General features: G+C 40.3%; 1 protein-coding gene across 14 annotated transcripts in view; it reads right to left on the reverse strand.

Annotated features, from left to right (window-relative positions):
* Nucleotides 1-344: 344 nt before the first annotated feature.
* Nucleotides 345-23,186, reverse strand: part of ZBTB20 (zinc finger and BTB domain containing 20) — an 894,540-nt gene continuing 871,698 nt past the window's right edge. For all 14 annotated transcript variants that reach the window (XM_066240869.1, XM_066240865.1, XM_066240864.1 and 11 more), the window contains one exon: nt 345-22,382. In XM_066240869.1, the coding sequence (XP_066096966.1) occupies nt 21,961-22,382 (422 nt within the window). In that variant the 3' untranslated portion in view covers nt 345-21,960. The remainder of the gene's footprint in view (nt 22,383-23,186) is intronic.

Consider the following 23,186-nt stretch of genomic DNA (forward strand, 5'->3'; position numbering starts at 1 on the left):
AATCCATTCCTTGTGAACATACGGAAATGACCAAAGTCACTGCAAGTAGCTGTTTTTATTTTTTGTGATCTGTTGCAAGAGTCCAACCTTGTTTCCTCTGCTGCTGTTTGTATGGCATCTGGTTTTGTAATGAGCATCTGGATTTGTAATGAATATTTGATTTTTTATGTGCGTGTGTGTATATATGCACATATACACACCTATACATGTATAATATATACACTATATATGGATATACATATAGGAAGTGTGTATACATTTATACATAATATAGTGTATATTGTTCAACTGGAGATAAACTGAACTGGGTTCAGACACTAGCACGTTTCTCTTTCCCCCTCTCCCTCTGACCATTTTAAACAGTATGGAGTTTCTACTTATTTTTTAAAGTGCATTTTCAATGCAGAATATTTATAATCCACTGATTCCTTGGAAACATTTTTGATGAGAAAACTCTAACGGTTCTCAGCCCCAAGCAAGAGAAACCTGGGTTTGGTCGTGCCCGGGGCTGGCGTGGCAGTGCCAGGCTTGTGCCTGAGTGATCACTGGGCATTCTGGACCCTGGGCACCTTAGCAGCAGCAGCAGCAGCACCTTTAGGAGAAGGCAGAGATAGAAGAAGAAGGAAGGAAAGCTCAGATGAGGAAGGATGAGTGTGCAGTGTGTTTACAGGTTGGACTCGTTAATTTTGTATGGGTTTGTGCAGTCCCTGCTCGGCTCCAGTTAAGAGATGCCATTTAGTCCCCTCCCACCAACTGGCACCAATCTCCCCATGTGCCCGCACGTTCAGGCGTCGCCCATGCGTCCCCATTCCCAAGGCTGACTTCCCTGTCAGTTCCCTGTGGATATGAGTGCCAGCATTGAGTAGGAATAAGGCACCAGAGAAATCAAAATGTTACAAAAAGATGCAAAACCCCCATTTCAAAGAGCCTCTTCCGTTGCTCCATTAAAATATTGCATGTGATACCATTCATTTGTGTGCACCCAGAGTGTGTCGAATGCAGTCTGAAAGGAACTCGAGGCCCTTCAGCACCAGAGATCTGTAGGAATGCACCCTTTGTCTGAACACGGCCTCTCCCCCAGCCCACCCACCCCACACACAAAAGCACCAAATCGGGAGAACAAGGCTGCTGGCCATTGCTCACCTCGTTTTTAATCAAAATCAAAGAAATCTATGAAATAGAATTTTCAGGAATTGCTCCAGGACCGAACGGGTTTAGGCTGTCATGTATTTAGTTACTTGACATTCTAAATGTCCAAAGAACGTTGAAGGGGCTGAAATGTTTGTGTTCAATGTTTAGTGGGAATGTGCTAAACAAAAATTAGTTCTCAAGCGATGCCCAAGTTTACCACCAACACTTCAACCTTCCCTATTTTTTTTAAACACTGTAAAAACAAAGATGTTCATCTAACTAGAAAAGGAAAAATGAAGGCACATGATTTTATTCGGTCCCAGAAAAATGGCATTTTGCAAGTTTGCGTGTGTGTGTGTGTGTGTGTGTACACGGACACACCCATAACACGGGAGTCCAAGGGCCATCGGTGCAGTAGTCCAAAGGAGGTTGGAAGAGGAGAACAAGAGAATTTTGAGACAGAGAGAAGAAAGGAGAAAGGAGGAAATGGAGGCCTCTCTTCAGCTTTCTGTCATCGACAGTCTCAGTATTTGGCTGCTTTAGGGTCCAGAATGGGATTTATTTGTCTTGGTCTAGAAAGTGCCCCCAGTTAAATATCTCCAGTTATTCATGTTATAGCTTTTGGTGTTTCCCTTTTCCCTTCCCTCCAGCCAAATGATTTCTTTAAAAAAAAAAATCACAGTTTTTAAGAATTATTTTTTCAATGTTGAAAAAATACAGAAAAGCTATTGTACAGCCTCGGGCACTCTGCCTCTCCATCTTCACAGTGAGCAGATGGTTGGATGATCCACAGAACCAAAGACAAGGCAGGCAAGATCCCTGTGCTGGGGCGGTCCCTTGCGCTGCCTTCCCCAGGGCAGGGAGCACAGTCACAGCACCCACAGCCATTGCTTTCAACTGAACGCCTCCTCCCCCCACGCCTTCCATGGAGCACGGGGCGCTGAGAAAGGCTGAGCCGTTCCGGAGAGCTATGGGAACAGGAGGCTCTGAGAAGCTAGGAGAGGTTCTCTCCTCAGGCACCGTAAGCTGCGTGCTCTCGGCAGCCCTGCCGCAGGATGGGAAAGCATGGCTGCCCACTGAGAGGTTGAAGTCCCATTCACATTTATCTCATAAGACCTGAACTCTCAGGCTCACCACCTTTCCGCCTCTCTGTGCATCAGAGCTGGCCCCAGTCCTCAAGAAGGCACTGGTCCAAGATAGAGTGGCAGAGTGAACCGGCCGTGTCATACCCAAAAGGGCTACAGACAGTGGGATTTCAGAAACAAATTTAACTTTGGTTTTCTGACTTATTCAAACCGTAAAAATTAAAGCAGGGCTTCAGTGGCTTGGTTCATTCGACTGCTGTTATATTTTCTCTCATTTGGCAAGGCTAAGGCGGGGGGAGGAGAAAAGGGGTCCCATAATCGGTCGAAGACACAGGGTGGTAAAATGCTTCCACACTTAAACTCACAGTCCAGTGTTTTTGACATTTCATAAATAGCTTTTTTTTTTCTCTAAAAAAAGAATAAAACAAGAACAATCCCTTTACTTACTCATCTGAAACAAAATAAACAGCAGTGGGTACAAACTTCTTCTTGTAACAATTACAAAAAACAACAATATAATCCCAACTTTAACACGCATCTTGAATCAGTTATTATTTTTTTTTAACCTCAAAACTGCAGCATATCCTTAAGGGCAAACTTTTCGATTAGTTTTTTTCTTTTTTTTTTTTTTAAATAATGTCTTCACCAAAAAAACAGTCTTGTACCAATAAAATGCATTCAAAAATAGAAAATATTACACAACAAAAATATGTATCCTTCCTTTCCAAAAAAGATTCTTCACAAAAAAATGTAGAAAAAATTCCAACAATTTTTTCCCTCTCCTAAACATTAACTTTCAGTCTAGGGCACAATTATTTATTGATTTAAATGTCTGTTTTTGCATAAAACATGGAAGATGCAAAACAATTACTGTATTAGGATTGTAAAGTTACCATCCACTCCCTCCCCTATTCTAAAACAAAACAAAACCAGAAAAACCCAGCAAACACTGAACAAATGATACAGCCAGTTGGCTAGGAATACTATCTCTGTCTTTCCATTTACTGTGCGTTTGTACGGGTTAGCTGGCTCTGCTGGTACCGGGCACTGCTGAAGAAGCCAGGTCAGATTGCAGTCCAGCGGCTGTTCAGCAAACACGAGTCATTCAGTCTCCCATGCTGCTGGCCTATCCGCTGCAAACCCCCACGGAGAGAGCAACATGTGAGGTGGTACATGGTCAGAGGACTGAGCTCTGTGCATGTCTGCAGTACACATACCTCCACACGAGCCACTTTCTCAACCACAGAATGTCTTTTTTCTTCTTTCTCAAAATGGGGCTCCGGCATAGAATACAGGTTATGGGGAGCTCCCGTAGTCTGAGGAAGGCTGGCGTGACCCCCTCCACAGTCGCCTCTCCCCCGTTTGACCTGCTTGGGCATTAACTGAAACAATGGCAAGATCTCAGTTCTCAAAGGAATGCTCTATTTTTCCTATCCCCACTGAACCCAGGCTTCTTTTATATTTTCAGCATTGTAGCTTAAATGACGGATTTTTCTTATTTGACGTTAATTCTCTTTTGTGTGGGATGTATTCTGTATGTGTGTATTCAGTACAAACTGATTTTTTAATAGCGTTTTTTTTTTCCCCTGTTGCTTATTGAATTGCTGGTTTTTTCTTTGTGGTTTTTGTTTTGTTTTGTTTCTCATTTTTTTAAACAGTGAAATGTGTCCAATTTTATTTCCAGTGCATTAAACAAATTTTAAATTAAAAAAAGAAATAAAACTTTTCCCCCCATCCTTCTAAAGAAAATGACTGATAAAGTACAATATAATAAAATCAGGCATTTCCAAAAATAGCATGATGTGCAACTTCAATTACATAAAAGAAAAACAAACAGACAAACAAGAAGTATAGAGCATAAGAATGAAGGAACCAAGACTACATAACTTCAACTAGGGTGTGATTGGCAAGCACTGGTTAACGAATAGGTAAGGCTACTCTTAGATTTCTAACTCAACATAATTAACCATTGCTTTTCTGTCTTTTCCTTCAACTCTTAATCTTGAACTCACTAGTTCTTTTTATATCTTTAAAATGAACAAATTTGTTTTTATATTTTTGGTCTACAGTAGAATTACATATTAATAATATAATAAGATATTTCAAGAACAGGTTTGTACTGCATCCATATGGGGAAAATAGAAAAAAAGTATTCAAATAGACATAGCAAATGGACTCTAGTCTTATAAAAATAACCACAAATATAACAGAAGTTAAAAGCAGGGAAACAGATTAAACTGAAAGTAGGTACAGAAAGATATATTTTGGATGATACAGACCCCTGTCAAGCTATGCCTTATAATTGCAGCCTCTAAACCATTCCCATGATTTTCACCTTTCCATAGGATTACTCAGAATTCAAATGGAAATGGAAACAAAACCAAATAAAGTGGACAGGTGACTGAGCTGGGCAAAGTTTCCAAGTTACCTTAGCTGACTGGTCAAGACCAGGTGGGCAGCATTTGAGAAACTGGTATGCCACAGGGGAGCTGCTAATAGTATCTGTTTCTAATTTTGGAGGAGTTCCCAGCCCACTGATAAAGAAAGAAACCAAGGAACCAAATAATTCTTTTGGTAACATAAAACATATGAGATGAACTATAATTCCGAACGAGAGGACATGCGGTGAGGCGGGAAAGAGAAGAAAGAGTCGCATTAGGCAAACTTCAGGCACACCTCCACATCCCTGTTTTCTTCAACACATGTGTTTTCTTTCTCTTTCTGAGCATCGTTTAGGATTAGCTACAGGCCTCTATGTCCTCTGAGCAAATATCTGTCAGCTCAGTTCTCAATAGGATATCTATGCTTACTGGCCTTCTTAAGGGCTAGGTGCTCTGGAGGATCCGCCCCTGTGCCAGGCCCTGGAGGCAGAGAAGAGCTGCAAAGGTGTAATGACAGAGGCCCTTCACATGAACCACTCGCCCTGATGGTTAATTCACACTGATGCTTCAGTGTGGGAAAAAGAATACAAAGGAAAAGAATTGCTAAGAGTTGAGCTCGATAATCAAGAAGTATGAAGTTCTTTCAGAAAAAAAAGGAAGAAAAGAAATGGCATTGGTCAGAAAATACTGCTTTTGGTTTCTTTTAACTACAAACCATCCTTGGTTTTTCTCTTACTCAGTTGCTCCAGTTTAAAGTAGAGTTTAGAATCTAGTGCAAATATCATCAAATCACAGCATTCCAAGAGCAATATCCTATCCCTTCATCCTAAGGGAACACTATCCCTTCAGACTGCCACAGAAGACTGGGGAGGGGGGGCAATGATTCAGAAAAGCATAACTGAAAAACTACGAATACTCACTACAACAAGAAAGGCACTATCACAACAGATCAGCCTCAGCATTTTCCTTGTCATGAGCATGGACATGTAAACCACTGTCAACCACAATGAAACCCAGACTGTGGCTTTTTCAATACTCAAATGCATTGGCCAGTTGTCTGACTCCCTCACTGGCCATTGCTCTCAGCTGTGGCCAAGCAGAGCACAGATGTGCTCTGCGTCCATGTGGCCCCAGGTTTCACCAATGACTCTTGTTTGTCTAAAATGATTTAGCTCACTCTCTTCCATGGAAGTGTCTTTCTCTCCATCAGTCTCCAGGTCATGCTTCTATTAAAGACTAGTTTACAGTGTCAAGTATTATTGTTTATTATTTTCCTATTTTTTAAACATCCAACCAAATCCTAAGTCTTCAAGACAGTTCAGTAGCTCCTCTAATAACAAATCTGTAAATATCACTGTGAACAGAATGAAAACCAAAGTGTCCGCCCTTGATCACCAAGGCATATCTCTTGAGCTTGCTGTATTACTTTTGTCTGGGAGAGAAGGGGTTGGGCTCTAAAGAATAAGATCTTTGGTGACAAGACTGCAGTGGGTGTGCAACTTCAAGGAAGAAGTTACTTCCCCAAAGCCTCCAGAGAAGTATCATGGGGCAGGTAGTGTGACTATATTTTAAAAGGTCAATTATTTCTTTCTCTAATTTTTGTTTGGTGCCTACCCAATGCACATGTCTAAATACCTGTTAAGAGCTCTGAATTTAGAGTTTCTTATTTAAAATGGAGATAATGCTTTGAGTGTTTAAGAGATTGGTTATGTTAATTCTGATAGCTCTAAATGGAGTTTTTCTGACTAGCAAGGCTACAGCTTCCTTAATTAATTAGTTATTATTATTTTTTTAACCTTGGAACAGTAGACTTGGATGGATCTAAGAAGGAGAGAGAAAGAGATAGGTATCAATGTTGTAATCTTAGGAAAGAGGCCGCTATTGAGAGTTTTCTGAATCAATACCCTCACACGATAGTGTTCAAAGAAACGCAACATCAGCCGTTTATATGGGTTGTGATCCTTTCTTACTGAACCAGAATCTTTGGAGCTGTCACCTTGGTTTCTAAAAGAGTCTTCAGCATCTTCACTTTTGTGTCATTATTCCCTATACAATCTATTGCTTTTCTTGTGGTGTATTTTATTACTAAGCACTACAGAGTCATAAACTCCAATTACTTTTAAGGTTAAAGAAGGCAATAAAAATAAATCCAATACAAAAATGGAAAAAAACACTCAACAACTTCAAAACTAATCTTTTAGGCACTGTTAAGTAAGGTCTTCTGCTTAATTAAGGATAGTCTACGACAGAGCAGCTAGTAAGTAGGTTCTGTTAAGTCCTGCAACCCTTCCTCCCATTTCAAAGTTGGCCTCGCTTGTTTCCGAATAACCCTTTCACCTTACTAGTTTCAGTGTTTATTGCACTGTTCCCTTCCTGTCATCGAAAGGATTCTTACCACATGCCTGGCCTTCCTCTTTGGTTAGCCTACTCAGGATTTCACCCATGGATGGATAAGCATGCTCAGGCTGAAAGGATATCTCCAATATGATCAAGGTTTTGTTTTTGTTTTGTTTAAGGGGGGGCTTCCGTTGCCCCCCCCCCCCCCCCCCCCCCCGCCACACTGGACTGCGCATCGCCAGGCGCTTGGTGATGCGGGATTCAGAGCAAAGGCTCGGACATCACCTCGGCTGCTTCCTCGCCATCGCAACTCTCACTGAAAGCTTAGCTGGAGACAATACTGGCCAAACTCCTTCAACATCTTCAATGTACTTGACTAACCCAGGTCCTTTGTAATACGGAAACAGATCCTATCAGCATGGCAGTGGCTAGGCCTGATCAAGAGCTGGCTGACTCCATAGCTTCACCGACTCCACTAAGACCAAGCATGGTGGAAACAACCCTCTATTTCTGTGACACTTCTAGTTTCAGAACTTGTTTCTTTCTTTGTCATATCTCACACACTCTCTCCTGGCACAAGTACATACATTTCAGTAGTGCAATGCAGTGCAGTCATAGTTAGTGCAAAAAAAAGAAAAGAAAAGAAAAGAAAAAAGCCCTATTGCAGAACTAAGTTCAACCTAAACAGCTCTTACTAAAGGTTCCCAGTGCCACAAAAGTGGGAAAATCAGTCTCTGCCTTACACTTCTGTGAGTCATCTGTTTTGTTGTCCCCGTTTGTCTCAGCTCAAGAATGAGAAACAACTGTCGCATGCACCTACCTATCATTCTCTAAAACGTTAAGCCAATTGGCAGAAAACAAAGGGAAGTAGAAGAGCTGAAGCCAGGGGTAGTATTTAGAAGAGGAAAAGAACTACTTAATGCAAAGGTCAGTAGTGGTTTTTATAGAATGGTTTTCATCATGTCATCTGGCTCTGACGCTAAAGGGAATGGGTACAGGAAAAGATAAAGCCTTCCTGTTTCTCAAAACACAGTCCTAAATTTAACAGTGCTGGGCTTTTATTTTTCAATAGTGCTATCGGCTCTTCCTCAAGGGCTTCGGACAGCAGCCACCTTACCTAACAGAAATGGAGATACTAGAAGCACAGACTTCATTACACTGACCACCATTTCCCTTGCCTCAGTCTTCTATTTACTTTTTTTTTCTTCTGAATACACATAAATATAGATCTAAATACACATACACAAAAATTCTTAAGGTTCTTCTCAGGATGATTGGTTGAAAGTTGGTACAAATAGCTCAATAATACATTCACACAAAAGGTATAGTAACTAAATATCAAAGTGAATTCTTAAGAGTCTGCATTGTACCTCTTACTGTATTATTCTGTAAGAAAAAAGCACTCATAGTAGCATATATTATGGAGCTTACTTCTCACTTACTCTTCATCTGGAATAGTTTGGGATATGGCAGTAATAAGTGATTCTGGAGAAATTCTCCAGAATGTCTTCTCAGTTTGTGTGAGTCTCCACTCTCTAACTGTAAATCTGTCCACTCCTCCCACACATGCATGCTGAAGTCTCAGGAGAAACACTGTGTAGTTTAGAATAGATTACAGAAACAAAAGTGTTTGGTATAGTGGGTTCAGTACACTCAAATTACTTTAAAACATAAAGTTATATCTTTCTTGATCCCATCAACTTTTTGCCTTTTTTTGCCATGATGAGGATTACTAAAGGACTTTGTTTTCACGTATTCTAAAAACCACAATTCTTTCAACAATAGTGCAAAATAACAAATTCAATGTTAAGATATATGAAAGTTATCCTTAATTTACATCTTAGTAGGTCCCTCAGGAAAACTGAGGTTCTAATCAATGGGACAAGGGAGGAGTTTCATTGCTGACAATGTCCTAGGTAATTTTCTCCTTCAAATCAATAGACAGACGGTTTCAAATCAAAGTTTGTCCCAAGGAGAGCAGGGACGGAGTAACTAGCCTTATTTTTCAAAGAACTCCCTGTGAACATACACAAAGCACATTTAGACGATGTTTAAATCTTGTATCACATGTGAAGCATTATTTTATTTTCGGTTATCTCTGCATATGCCCTTGAGAGCAGGTTCTATCTAGGAGCGGTCAAGGGTTTCTACAATTTCCCTATAGGGGCTTGATAGTATTAAGAGAAGTCTTAAATCACAAAGAGGTAATGTTTCTAATTCTCAGGACTATGATAGGAAGAGATGGGCAAGAATGGCCAAGGGTGAGTGGTGTTAACTTTCTCTGGTGACCCTGGGAACCAGGTTTAGGCATCCAGAGTTGTATTAAATTTAGTCCCATCACACTGTCTTGTTTCCCTCTCGCTTTTCCTCTGCTCACTTAATTGAAATTGCAATTATTTTAAAGATAGAGCTAAAAATGCAAATTATAGCACAGATTATAAAAAAGTTGTCAGGCTATCTGTAAATTGAGTTGAGTTGAAAGCAGAATGCTTTCAAAAGTAACACTACAATGGCCCTAAAAAGTGTTCTATTCTTGGCTTCTCACTCCTTTGTGGCGGGGGATACGGATGGGTGAAGTGCCGGCCACGCTGTGCCCTCTCCCTCCGTGATGGTGACCTGCAGTACCAGAGGGAGGCGGTGAGAGGCATTGCAGAAGTGGATGTTTCTCTACTGAAGACCTCATGAACACAAAAAGTTTTGAAATGAATAGAAATCTGAACAATTAAAAAAAAAGCTATAGATCAATGGATTTCAGCTAATTTAGTAGCATACCTTGTTTTCCTTTTATGAGTATTCTTTACTAGATATTAATGAGAAACAACCAAAGAGAATTTTCATTAAATTAACTTGTTCCCAACTATATTTCCAAAATTTGAGGAGACAATAAGGATTTGTAGTGTACAATATGTGAACCTTCACCTGCAATAAATCAACTATTCTTTGGCCCAAAACCTATAAGTTTAGGCAAAAGGGGTTTCTTTTTCAAGGAATAGTTTTTATTTTAACTATTCTACCCTCAAAGTGCAGAGAGAATTTCTTTCGACAAAGCTCTCAAGTGCTACTAGAAAAGGAGGATAATATTTCCATGGAGAAAAGACTCCTTCATGGTAGGCTGGCAGGTTTTCCATCCTAGGGCAGAAAGGGGTATGGACAGGCCTGCAGTCATTTGACTGCTGCCTGTGAAGTCAGATGAAAGAATCAAAATACTGTATTATCTTGAGAAGAAAGAGATAAAGGGAAAACAAATAAATAAACAATCAAACTTTACTAAAATACACATTCTTCCAGTTTCAGGTTTCTAAAAAGTAATAATTAGGCTTAAATCAAGGTTATAGATAGCAAACAACTGTTTTAATGTGTAAAAGTATTAACCCTTGGCTTTACTATGTTAGTTTCACTTTCTTTAAAGGAATTGCATCTGTCACACTTGTCCTAAAGTCCAGTGCAGAAAATAAACTGGTTTGCTACCAGCCTCAATCTCGGAACATATCCTAAGCTGTATTTGTAAATACTAAAGCTACAGATCTACAAAAAGAGATGCAGACTTTCTGACAACGCGTTGTGGTGAGGTTTAAGGGAGGAAGCAAGCCTTTAGTGTGTGTGTGTGGAGGGGGAAGAAATCCCTTCCTAACCTCCCAAATGTATGTTACCACGTTTCTGACCATTATTTGTCTGCGTTGGTTACTGGGAGGGCTATTGGTGTCAGCCTGGAAGAGTAGGAGGCTCATAAGCAGTAAGGAATCCACACCCTGGAGTCTGTAGACTATTAAACAAGATTTAGACATTAATCTAGACTAATGCAGACTATGGTGAGAAAGCCTAGTGTCAGGGTTAGAACCCTCCTTGGGGGACTAGAAGGAGCAATGCCAAGGAGGCCTCCTGGAGAAATCTTTCCGATTAACTAGACCAAATGGGATCTATCAGAACCAGATCCTCTCCTATTCCACATAATACTTTAAATGATAGTATTTAGGATTTAAAAGAAAAAAAGCCGAGTCAAGACTCAAGTCCAATTAAAAACACATTTCTGATCATAAATGCTGATTCTGTTTGTCAATGGGTGAATTAAGGAATGAAAGAATTCTTATGTGCACTCAAAAATCAGGTAATGCTCTAAATGTCACAGAATCTGTCTGAATCAGAGCTGTGAGGCAGAGTACTGTTATGGGGAGAGGGTTGGACTGGCAGGCGGCAGTGACTATTACAGAGTTGCTAAGGTGGCGTTATAAACAGCCAGGAGAGCGGCAGCCCCAGAACAGGCTGTCTTTGTGCAATACTCTGGTGACCAGAGAGCTGTAACTCACTGAAATGAGATCTAGCACGATGACCAAATTTTATGGTGAGTATTTAGGGACTGGGAAGTGTATTACATGTCCCTTCAAGTATCTAGTCAGCCCTATTATTTTATTTGAACATACATTAAGTTTATGTTTAAAAAATATCTGGTTGCAAAATAGATACTTCGGAAACTTTTTGAATCTTTTAATTTCCTACTAAATTACTGGTTAAAGTTCTAAACCAATGAATAATTTTTTCAAAAAGATAACAAATAACACAAATTCTTCCTAATTGTCTCCTACAATGTGTTTGAGTGGAAGTGCTTTTCTTTACTTGTTCTGGAAGAACTCTCTAAGCTTTGAGCAGTTGTGAAAATTATTTTGAAATGTTAACTCTTGCTAGATTTCTGTAAATCTAGTATCTGGTAATATGTCATTTGGCTAAATAGAAACAGGTGTTGGAATAGTTAACATTTACTTCCTTTATCTCCCTCAGAAATGGTCTACTCATATCAGAAGTTTGAACACTGTGATATTTAGAGAGAAAAAAAACCCAGAAAATATTTTTCTCTTTCTCTTTGGCCGAATGTGAAGGTGAAAGGACTTAATGAACTCAGCTAGTACAGTTGACATTTAAAACTGTGACTCAGGTCCTCCTACTCTCAAAAGAATGTCGGTAACTTTCAGAATCTGAAGGTACAGTGAAGACACGCTTCACGCTGCCTACGAGTCTCAAGTTGATGAACTCACGTCAATGTTCTCTACGTAGTTAGAGCTTAAAGAAAGACATTCCCTTGGGGTAGGGAAAAGGAAGGGAAAGGAACACTCAGGGGTCACAATAATAGAGTTCTTGAGCTGGTGATAATAAGAAGAAGTAATTCAGAGTAGTCTTAAAGAGAAACCAAGAAATAAAGAAAAAGGACGAGGAAAATAATGAAGTTCACACAGTTTGGGTATTACGTGATCACTGGAAAAGGAACAGCTTCCCTAACTGTCAATTTACAGTTCTGTTTGTCTAGTTAGTAGAAATATATTTAGTTAAAAAATGTGGAGACACAGATGAATGATTTTGCTATTAGACTCAACATTAGCCCTTTCAAAGTGGTTGAGAGTGAGCAGCTCCTCAGTGAGCCCGGGCGTCACATGCAGAGGGCACTGAGGAAGCCGGGAAGGGGCGGGCAGACTTTGCTGGAGATGCACGGCAGAATGGGATGGCATTTGAAAATGAAAACGTATCAGGAGAGACCAAAGGGAGACACTGGTGCTGTTGGCCCAGTGTGGGAAGGGCTTTCACGCTGAGCGCTATGAATAGCTGTTCTCATAGTCCCAAATAGAAAGCCGAGAGAGTAAGACTGGCTTCAGGCCCCCAGAGCAGATGTGAAGTTTCTCCAGCTATGGAGCTTTCCAGGCGTTGGGTTTAGTAACTGAGGGACGTTGGAGAAATTCTTTAGTTCTGAAAAGGGTATTTGAAAATCTTTCCTGCTAGGAAGACAGAATGCCTTATTTCTGAAGTTTCCATGATGGCCGGGTTAAAGAAGAAGGGCACAAAATCCCTCCCTTCACAGACAAAAGGACATTCCGAGGGCCAGGTACCTAAGAGCCACCACGTATTCCACTGATTCTGCAGACTAAAAATTTTTATAGATATACATTTCTGAGTTCTATTTCTACTAGCCTCTGTCACAAAAAGTTCTTTAAATTCTGGTTTTATTTTTAAAAATATCTCCTAGGGAAATGAATATTATACTGCTAAGCTGCCTCCAGGGGAGCATTAAAGACTCCTTACAATAACTGTAAGCCTATTGAAAACAGAAAGTAGTCAGTGAAGAACCAATCTTAAAAATCAATGTTTGCAAACAGAGTTGGAAGCACCAGGCCTTCCTCTGCCCGATGTCTTTCAGGGAGTGGGCCTTTGGCATGCCGCCTATCACTGTTGGTCAGGTGGTGGGGGGGAGCAGGCTCTTGGTCATATTTTAAAAGCGAATGTAGACAGTGACAGTCCTAGAGGGGAAAAATCACAGATATATTCATAAGCACTTCTTTTGTTCTTTAGATATTGAGAGGGTCAACTAAACAAGATCACTTTGAATGTGAACCTCTTTGTATCAGCCACACCAAAAAAAAAAAAAAAGTTTCTTTTATTTTTTTATAAAAAGTTTTCACTTTCCTACATTTGCTAAGTGTGAGCTTAAAAAAATTCTAAAATCCTGTAAAGACAATACTGAAGCTGATAATATAAAAAGCAAACTAGAGCAGTAATGATTATTATTAAATGCACCAGATTAACTGTGGCAGGTTGGTGATGGGTGATAAATGCAAAGAAGAAATATTTCAATCAACTCATGATCATAGGCAGATTCAAAAGTTAAAATGAATATAATGTAATATATATTTTAATATAGAGTTGTTATATATAATATGCATGTTCTAGCTTTCAGAAATACTGCAATGTAGTGTACTGTACTGAATGAAGTAAGCATACCTTAACAGTAACTCATATTCTTCCACAAAAGTCACTAGTACTGTTAATTTAATAAAAAACTTACTTTTTCCAGTAAAAGAAATACCTATGGTTACAGTCACAGACTTCTTTTGGATATAGAAAGACAATGTACATTTTAAAAATTAAAAACAAGGAAAAGATAGCAACTGTAAGTAGCCTTATTTAATAGGGGAGGAGAAAGTCACCAAAATAGAAGAGGAAAAAAAAGTCCTCTGAATTCTGTAAATTAGCGGAAATAATCTACATATCATAAAAAATAATAAACCATCTAGTAAAAGAAGGACACAGGAGTGAGAGAATTGAATGTTTCCAGGCCACCCTTCAAAGTCAGCTACGAGAGCAGGTCCACGTATTCAGAATAGTACCTATTTAGATAGGCAAGAACCGTCAGTTGAGATTACCACAAAATATTCTCCCGAGAGTCTATTGGTTTGCTAGGCATGGTAAACAACCCACTCTTGGAAAGACTTCGGCAAAGGCCACATTGGTTTCAGGAGACACAGTTCATGATATCCTGCAGATGCAGACAGGATTAGGAAGCTTTAGTTTGGGAGTAAAATTTACGAGTGGGTGGGTGTTTGTGTGCACACACTGGGTTGCAGAGAGGAAAGACATAGAGGCCGTTAAGTAACAGAATGACTCAGGCCAAACTTGATCGAGGCCTTGCCTGCACGGCCTCAGTGCCCCTCCCTCCCCAGGGGGCCTGGGGAGGTGCCCCAGACTGCTGCTCCCTCCTGTCCACTCGCCAGTTGAGTGCTTCTGTTCTACCTTCTTCTGCAGAAAAACAGCCTGTCACTGTGGGTTTGTTGTGGATCCAACAAGCTGCCTTGTTTCTCTCAACTCTGAAATGCTACAAAAAGCAACAGAGTGGGCAGGTGACTGCTTCCTGGGAAGGGAGCCACAAATCTGAAACACAATGGTGGGAAGAAGCAACTGTATCTTTGCACCAGGACCTACTCCTGTGTGTGATTCCTTACACACACACACACACACACACACACACACACACACACACACACACGCACGCACCCAGACTACAAGTATACACATAACACACACGTTCACACACGTCAGTAAATCCAATAGAAGTGAGGAGTTGGTCAAGTCATCTTCAACTTTCTCATGAAAGGGGCCCATTGAGATTCCTGACGGTTGGGCTCCTGCAGAACGCCCTAGAGAGCCTCATCACTAATACACCCAACTAAGGCAACAGAGTAGAAGCAGATCCTGTCACTGGGGAATACCAATTTGGAACACTTGCGTACACACTGGGTGTATACATGCATAATGTACACTTATTTACAGACATTCTGCACAGCAGCTGTGACTTGCTGAATGGGTGAAGTCCTGTTCGTTACTAGAATCTACATACAAATTGTAATGATTTTGCTGGGCAGCAACAAACTTCTGTTGCAACAGTAGAAGAAACAGATGTCTACTACGAGGTTCAATTTTTTTTCTATCTTGGGTGTATCAGAATCTCATTGAGGCATTTTGAATCAAGGAAACCTCTGAATTTGAAAGAGGGTTAGTAGGGACTTTTTACACCCTAACTAGGTATCTCAAAAACGAGGACTCCCATTATTGTGGCTAGATTTTCCCTATGATCTCAGATTAGGTTCCTTCACTGAAGACTTGAAAGTTTTGAGTTTGCATTGAACCAAGAACCACGAGATAAGACAGATGCTCACTAAAACTGAGAAAAATGTTTAGCAATATATATTGTATAGGAAAGAAAGGTTTTGTTGAGATTGTTCTCCCTGTTAAGGAAATGATTAAAAATGGAATCCCAGGCACCTGTAATCCTATCTCAGGGAATTCACTATTTAGCTAATAAGATGTCTACTTTACATCTAGCCCAGATCTACGTCACTGAAATAGGACAGGAAATAGCAGCCACTTCCTGAGAGCAGCCAGTTCCGGACAAGTTTGGGACCTCCAAACTCACTGTTTCATAGACTTCAGTCAAGAATAGGGCTAATTTTTGTGATACCATTAAAAAGCAAGAAATGTCCATGTCTCCACACTAGTCCAGTTTCTCTAACTTCGGTCCTCCCCCCTGGGCTTTCTGATTTAAGGCAATAACTCTTAACTACAAGTGGCTTCTTGCAAAAACACCTTAACTGAGGTCACTTCAGCTTAGATTTTAGTCTGAAAGTATTCAATTCATGGAGCAACAGGCTGGGCCTGGTGAAGCACTGGAATCCGAGTATTTCCGTCAGTTCTGTGGTAAGTCGATGTTTCTTATTTCAACACCAGGCATTGCTACCCCTCATTCAGTGAAATACACAGGTCTGAAAAAGAACATATGCTGTACGGCCCGTACTCTCTGCTCTCTTACCTAAAGAGAATTGAAACAAACCTTAGCATTCTTGGCCATTTTCTGGGATCTCTTAATGCATACCACTGACCACTATGGATTTAACGTCCAAGGAGAAGAAAATATTCAGAGACTTAGAAAAATCTTTGGAGTATTTCGGTCAGACTAATCATCTTAATACCTAGTGCTAGAAATGATGCTTTGGATTAATTTCCATGCTCTTTTACAGGAACACTGAGTCATCACTGTTCTTCCTCTTGTGGAGGGTTATGCTGTTTCAGGAATGGCAACTCTACACAGAGAACCCTTGGGAATACGACAATATTCTCTCTTTAGAGCAAGGTCTCTTTTCTGCCTCCACATGCGGACTGAGCACCAGGGTAGAGATTGCTTTTGAAAGTTTGCCCATGTAATGTTATTTCCTGGGCACCTAAGAGAACAGCCCTTTTCTTTGTGAAAACAGAGAGACAAAGAGCTGTCGCCACCCCAGCCGGGGAGCTATGTCTAGCCTCAGAGCTGAGTAGCCTGATCAGCTCCAGTACTCTCTTCAAGCACTGCAGCAAGGCAGATGGAGAGGCATTGGGTCGCCTTGCTTTCTCTATGGAATTAGGGAGTCTATTGAAATTCTAGTGCACCCTTCCTTTTGTTTGTTACCAAGTCACATGGTCTGTCTTTAGTGTCCTATTTTTCCTTTTTTAAAAATTTCTTTTACTGGGGGACAAAATTAGCCATTTAAATAAAGTTCTTTTCTAGTGAGTAAAGAGGTTTCTCAGAGCCAGAAATCACTCAAAAGAAAGTCTGTCGACCCTACCCATGGAAAAGCCCAGAGATTTCTCTAAATACCTCTTGCCAAACTTCTAGTATTCTGATTGGATGTTTTTTGGTTTTGCATTATTGGGCGCTGAATACGGTTTTGCAATCCTTTTGTTCTCTTCCACAGGGCTTCCATTACCCTGGACTTCAACTCACTCCTGAACTAAAGAATTCTTTTAGAAGATTTCTTTTGAGTCAGGTCACAACAGAAAGGGCACTCTCCCATTCTCCTAAATCCCAAGGGCATATCAGGTCGTATCTGCCCTTATGTCGCACCTTCTCTTTGTTTCTTTTGCTACCACAGGACGCTGGCAATAGCAGAGGCAGATGGGTTATCTAATACCTTCACTACAGAGTCACATATCCTTTGCTCCTAGCCATAACTAATTAAATAACATCTATAACAACAGAGGAAGGCTCCCAAATGGAAATGTCAAGTGTGAATCCTGGCCAGGTCTATTTCATTGCTCCTTTTCCCAAGGGCAAAAGGTGTTGGGAGCATTATGGGAGCCATAACCAGGAAGCAACACAAATCTTTATTATGTTCTCTTGGGGATCTGTGGGATTTATAGGAGGCATACCTCATTTTCCCTCCTGTGTTGAGGGAAAACACTGATTTGGGCATGGGCTGGGCACATGCTATTGGTGTGCTTGTATGATGGAAGTACATGTAGGTCAAGCCGTCAGGACTTATGTGAAATGAACACACCCAGAGGAAACCCTTTCTTCTTTCACATCAGAACGCACAAATTCTAACAGTTCATACGTTGGCAAAGGGTTTTCTTGGTCCTTGTAGATTAGGATGATACAAAATAAAACCCCTATGACTTCTAAACAAAGGGAATGCAAGCCATTCTTTCTAAGGCCAGGAGCTACTGTGACCTTGAAGACGCCTAGGAGGAAGGGATGGATGGCAGCTGGAACACAAGCAGGACTAACCCACCCGAGTTTCTCGTGGCACAAACAGATGCAGAGCATTAAGAATTTGGGGAGGAGAAAGTCTATAAAACTCTTATTAGGAGCTAAAGTTTACAACTCAATTAAAACATGTAAAAAAAACATTTTGATATACTTTAATTTCAGATTTTTTTTCTTAGCCTGGCTTATTTCTCAATTATATCCATGTATTCCAAGTCCTTCCTCTTTTAGGGTTATAGCTTATACATTTGGGGTTTTGGGGGCATACATATTGGCATTTAATAGGGGGAGACTCTCCACTATCTGAGATACTTCCAAGTTTGTAGTGCTGGGAAATTTATTCTTCATATACTATATCTAAATGCCTTCAGATACATACTCCTCTTTGACATTTTTCCTTCCCCTTGTTCAGCTGACCCAGTTTTAAAATAATAAATTCTAAAAAAAAGTTATTATTCATACCAGTTCTTGTATTCATCCCATTCTCATTCTAGGTGATGTTAAATCTGGGACATTTGCTTCCACTTTATCTATTTATTTTCCCCTGGCCACTTTAAAAAAAAAATCTTTGCACTTATAGGATCCTACATGAAGTTCTAAATGCAAGAAGATTGTTGTACTAGGAGTAAAAAACTAAACTAAAATAAAATAAAAATTTATGCTCATCCCTTATTCTTGAAGCAGAGTATGTTTCCCCATTTCCTACGATGTTTGTGATTATTTGAAAGTAAAAATTGACAACCTAAAAGCATCTTCACCCTTCTGAAACAGGTATGACTGATTTATTTTCTCAGATGTAGGTCAGTTAGGAAAGCAGCCCTTTCAGAGGCCAGAACAATAGCCCCACAGCAAGCTCACTGCTCCTCCAGATTGGATCTCCCACTTGGGTCTAGATTTCTCCTCTCTCCACAGAACAATCTGTCTACTACTTCGGGCTGAGAGATGTTTGGGAGGAACAGACACACATGTACACATGCAGAAAATGTCTACAGCTGTGCATACTCGAATGGACCGTGTTGTCATAATGACAATAACATCACCTCACCAAAAGTTCTTTAAGGATCCTCTGATTTTTAAAAAGAGATACTTCCTTTGAAGGAAAGGAATGAATCCTAGGTTTTCAAGGCCAACTGGGACTTTTCCCCTACATGTTCTATAACAAAAGATGGATTTTAACCCAATTGCTAGATTTTCACATGGCAAACCAGCATTAAGGCAAAGGGGTCTCCTTTGAATCGAGAAGTAGATAGCTAAATGTAGCCCATAACGCTATCTGATACCAGCTTTTCAGAAGGTATTAGAAATTCTGTCTACTTTGCTAAGGTTTAAATAAGGACAGTATTTTCAAAAGTACTGTCAAATAATTGGAAGTATTTTAAAGTGGCTTTTGGCTTTTGTTCATTTATGTAATTTTCCTCTAGATTAAAACAATTTTTTTTCTTAATGTCAATATTTTCTTTTTTATTTTGTGGGTTGAATTGACTTGTTTTCAAAATATCAAAACAATTCCATGACATGGTTAATTAACTAATGCTCCCTCTGTTGGTATTAAATGGAAATATTAGAGTCTTACAACATGGCTATTTTGAAAAGCTAAATTAGCAAGAGAAAAATGGACTTTTTCTTATTTCTGAAGCTGTTTTCTACTAACTTTTAAAATAGGTCAATTTTGGATACATAGTTCTTGGCAGGACTCCTCTTAGAAATGACAAATGGCTAATACAGTCAATTAACCATCCAAGTCTACATGAGAACTTCTACAGAATGTTTACCGAATCAAGGACCACGGGACCAAATGAGACCCACACAGAGCCCAGCCGCGCTAACGCTGCTAAGCATCACCACAGACTTACGGAGAAGATGTGAGTCAACTACAATACCCGGGTAGGACCACTCCGTCACCGCGGAGTTGCTTTCCTTGGAACACTTCTCCCTTGCTACAGTTTTTGAAAATAAGTTGCTGAAAGAAAAATTAGTTAAAATGCGAAGTAATTTGAAACTAAAGTATCCTATTTTCTTCTCTTTTAAAATTCTAGTTTGGCATTTCTGCTTTGTTTAAAGTTTTAACTTTCCCCTTAAGTATGTTAAAAATATGCCCAGCAAATGTAATCACCTTTGGCGTTAGATTTAAGAATTCCTATATTTGACTTGGAATCCCTTCAGGACACTGTCTATAAATGGAAATATCTCTATTATAATACCTTGATCAGGACCGAGGAGAGAAATCCCAACTAGGAAGAGAGAGTGACAACTAGATGATGCAATGGATTAGCGGCCTTGGATGAATATTGGCATTTGGGAAATTTTTGTTACTTTCTTTAAAACCTTTCCAAAAGCAAGGGTTAAGAAATCAGCTAAAGAATGATCATCTTATTTCGCTCTCTCAACCATGGTGGAAACAGTCGTAAGGTAATATTTGAAAAGAAGAAAGTAATTTTGGCATCAAGGCATCCTGCTCTGTAACAGCCTTCTGATATCGCTGCTCTCTGTAGTTGTGAAGGGTGAGGAGCTACGGCCGAGTTCCATGAACTCCTCCTCCAGGCTGACCACAAAGGGAAAGAACCCATTTGTCAAGACTTCTAAACTACTAGTGTTTCATCAAAAGAAAAAAAATAAAGTCAACAGAAATTCTAGAATCAGAAGATCTCAACGAACTTTTAGAGAACCAAGAAATCTGTTTCTGAAAGTTAAAGTTCCTCCCATGGAAAAGAACAGAGTTCTAAATGGATCAGTTGAAAAAATAAAAAAATTCAATGGAGCAACATAAGCTTGTTAAAAGTCAAAAAACTACATATCAAAATACAAAGCAGCAGTTCAAATTACAGCAGGGGTGGGCGGGCCAGAGGCCCTCAGCAACCCAGGCAATACTTAAAATAATAAAAATTAAGAAAAATTAAAAAAAATATGAAGAAAATATCCTTCCTCTCTTTCAAATATAACTTTAATTGCCTTTTATTCTTTCTATCTGGAAGCAGTATCGCTAACCTTAACAGTCTTGACTTACCAAAAAAATATATATATGTGTGTGAAATAAAATAAAAGAGAAGGGTTGGTGGCAGTGTATGCAAAACCAAAATGGAAAAAAGTTACTTTTATCAATCTCACTTTTTTTTGTTTTTTTTTTACACAAATACTGTTGTAAATATATTAAAAAAATCAGCATTCTATCTGGTAAACGTCACTGTTGCCCCTCTATAAAATTTTGAATTAAAAAAGCCTCAAGAACTTTTTATTATTCCCCCCACCCTCCATTTCTCTTTCTTTTTCTCTTCCACAAGAATATATCCTGACACTTCTTTTTTTTTGTTTTTTGCAAAGATTGTTGGAAATAATCCTTCTCTTGTACCTAGAAACATAGGTGCAAACCTCTGGTATCTTTGTTTTATCTGCATTCCTGCCTTTCATGAAAGTCCCTCTTGATTGTGCTGAGGCTGTGGCTCAGCGAAGACACTGAATAAATACGATAGCCACTGTTGCTTGATGCTTGTCCAAGTCTTCCTGGCTTCTGCTGAAAGGGGGGACACGGAGGAGGTGGGCCGGGGCACGCGGACCCAAGCAGAACCTGGGGAGAAGCCTGCCATTCGCCTTTCCCACATCACCCAACCCACTGCCCCCACCCGCCTCCACAGCCCTTTAATGAAATCAGACAAGGTGGTAGGTGGAAAACAGCAGGGCCTTCCCTCTGGGTTTTCAACCAGAGTGATATTCCACAGTTTAACTGGTTACTGTGAAGTCCAAGCGGCCAGAATTGTGAAAATGTCCACTGAAACACTGCAAGCGGTGTACTTAAAGACAGTCGGCCTTTTAGATTTTGTTATATATTTTTGTAGTGCTCTTCACAAGTGAAAAAAAATTTTTTTTTTTTTACTTTTTTAAAAAGATTTTTTTGTAAAGAAGGGTTGTATTTAGAGGCCAGTAGCTAGAGATCCAACCAGTGGACCTCTTGAAGCACTACCAGGCCTTAAGGCCACCATCCGAGGGAGGCTGGGAGAACTATATTCGCCCGAGCCTCCGGAAATGTAATGTACCAGCAGGCAAAACAGTTCTTCATGTAGTACAAAATGAAACAAAACAAAAACAAAACCAAGAAAGTAAAAACGAAACCAAAACATTTCTTAAATTCTAGTGCCATAGCTTTTTTGTTTGTTTCTTTTTTGTTGTTGTTTTGTTCATAAGAAAGAGAAAAAGATACTACTTATCCGTCAGACACATGCATCCTCATGTGGTCGTTGAACTGCTCGATTTGGTCAAACTTTGCTGGACAGACGGAGCAGACGTAAGTGGTCCCCTCCGTACAGGCCACCACACCTGGGGGGCCGGCGCGCGCTCCCGGGGGCGTGCCCGCGGGAGGGGTCCCGTTGCTGGCGCTGTGCAGGGCCACGTGTCGCTCCAGGAGGGTCTTGTGGGAGAACTTCTTTTTGCAGATGTAGCACTCGTAGGACTTCTCCCCCCGGTGGAGGCGCATGTGCACGTTGAGAGAGCTCTTCTGGGTGAAGCGCTTGTTGCAGATACTACACTGGTATGCCCTCACTCCTGTGTGTGTCACCATGTGCTTGATAAGGTAATCTTTTAAGGAGAAGGAGCGCCAACAAATGCTGCATTGGTGGGGCTTCTCACCTGTTGACGTGGGAAGAGACAGCAAGCAGGACAGAGCGAGACATAGCGAGGGAGGGAGAATGAGAGACAGAAAAACAAGACAACAAAAAACAAAAACAAAAAAAATTTAAAAAATAAAGTCTGATTTGTTAATGGATCACTCTTGATTGGAAAGATCCAGTCCTTCCTGGCCTCCCATGTTCTGAGAAACCTTGTGTTAAGGTGATGCCAGGGCAGTCTAGCGTTTTCTGTTTCCCTGGGTCAGAAAAGGGCTTTCTGGAAAGCTACAAGTTACTCCCCACTAAAAGTCTTCAAAGGTCATCCTGTGGAGAAAAGGGAGGGCCACTTTAAAGGGGTCGTTTTCAGTGTCATCATGAAGGGATTTGACTATGTGTTTCCCATTCACTTTATCAAACAAACAGCTCTCTGGTGACATTGGCTTCTCCAGGACCTTTGGGGACTAAGAACAGTGACTATAGAGCTTGGCTCCTTGGGGACACTCTCCATTTCCAGTATTCTATCTAGCAAACACACTCCTTGATTTTAGGTCCGGCCAATACTGGCCAACATAGGAATAAATAAGTCATTCAGAAGAGCCAGACTTTCATTTTTATCTAGCTTAAACAGAAATCTACCTAAAATGTAAATTAAGAGTAACTGCCTAGTCTGTCTCGACTGCACTGCACTGCACTGCACTGCCTTTTCTGGTGTGGAGGTTGAGTAAATGATACTGTTCAAACCCAGGCCCCAGCATGTGGCATGCCACTCTGACAAATCTCCAAGTGCCTCTGAGGTATACAGTCCTACTTACCTCACTGTGCTTGT

This window comes from Saccopteryx bilineata, chromosome 8, assembly GCF_036850765.1.
Source record: "Saccopteryx bilineata isolate mSacBil1 chromosome 8, mSacBil1_pri_phased_curated, whole genome shotgun sequence".
In the NCBI taxonomy this organism is placed as follows: domain Eukaryota; kingdom Metazoa; phylum Chordata; class Mammalia; order Chiroptera; family Emballonuridae; genus Saccopteryx; species Saccopteryx bilineata.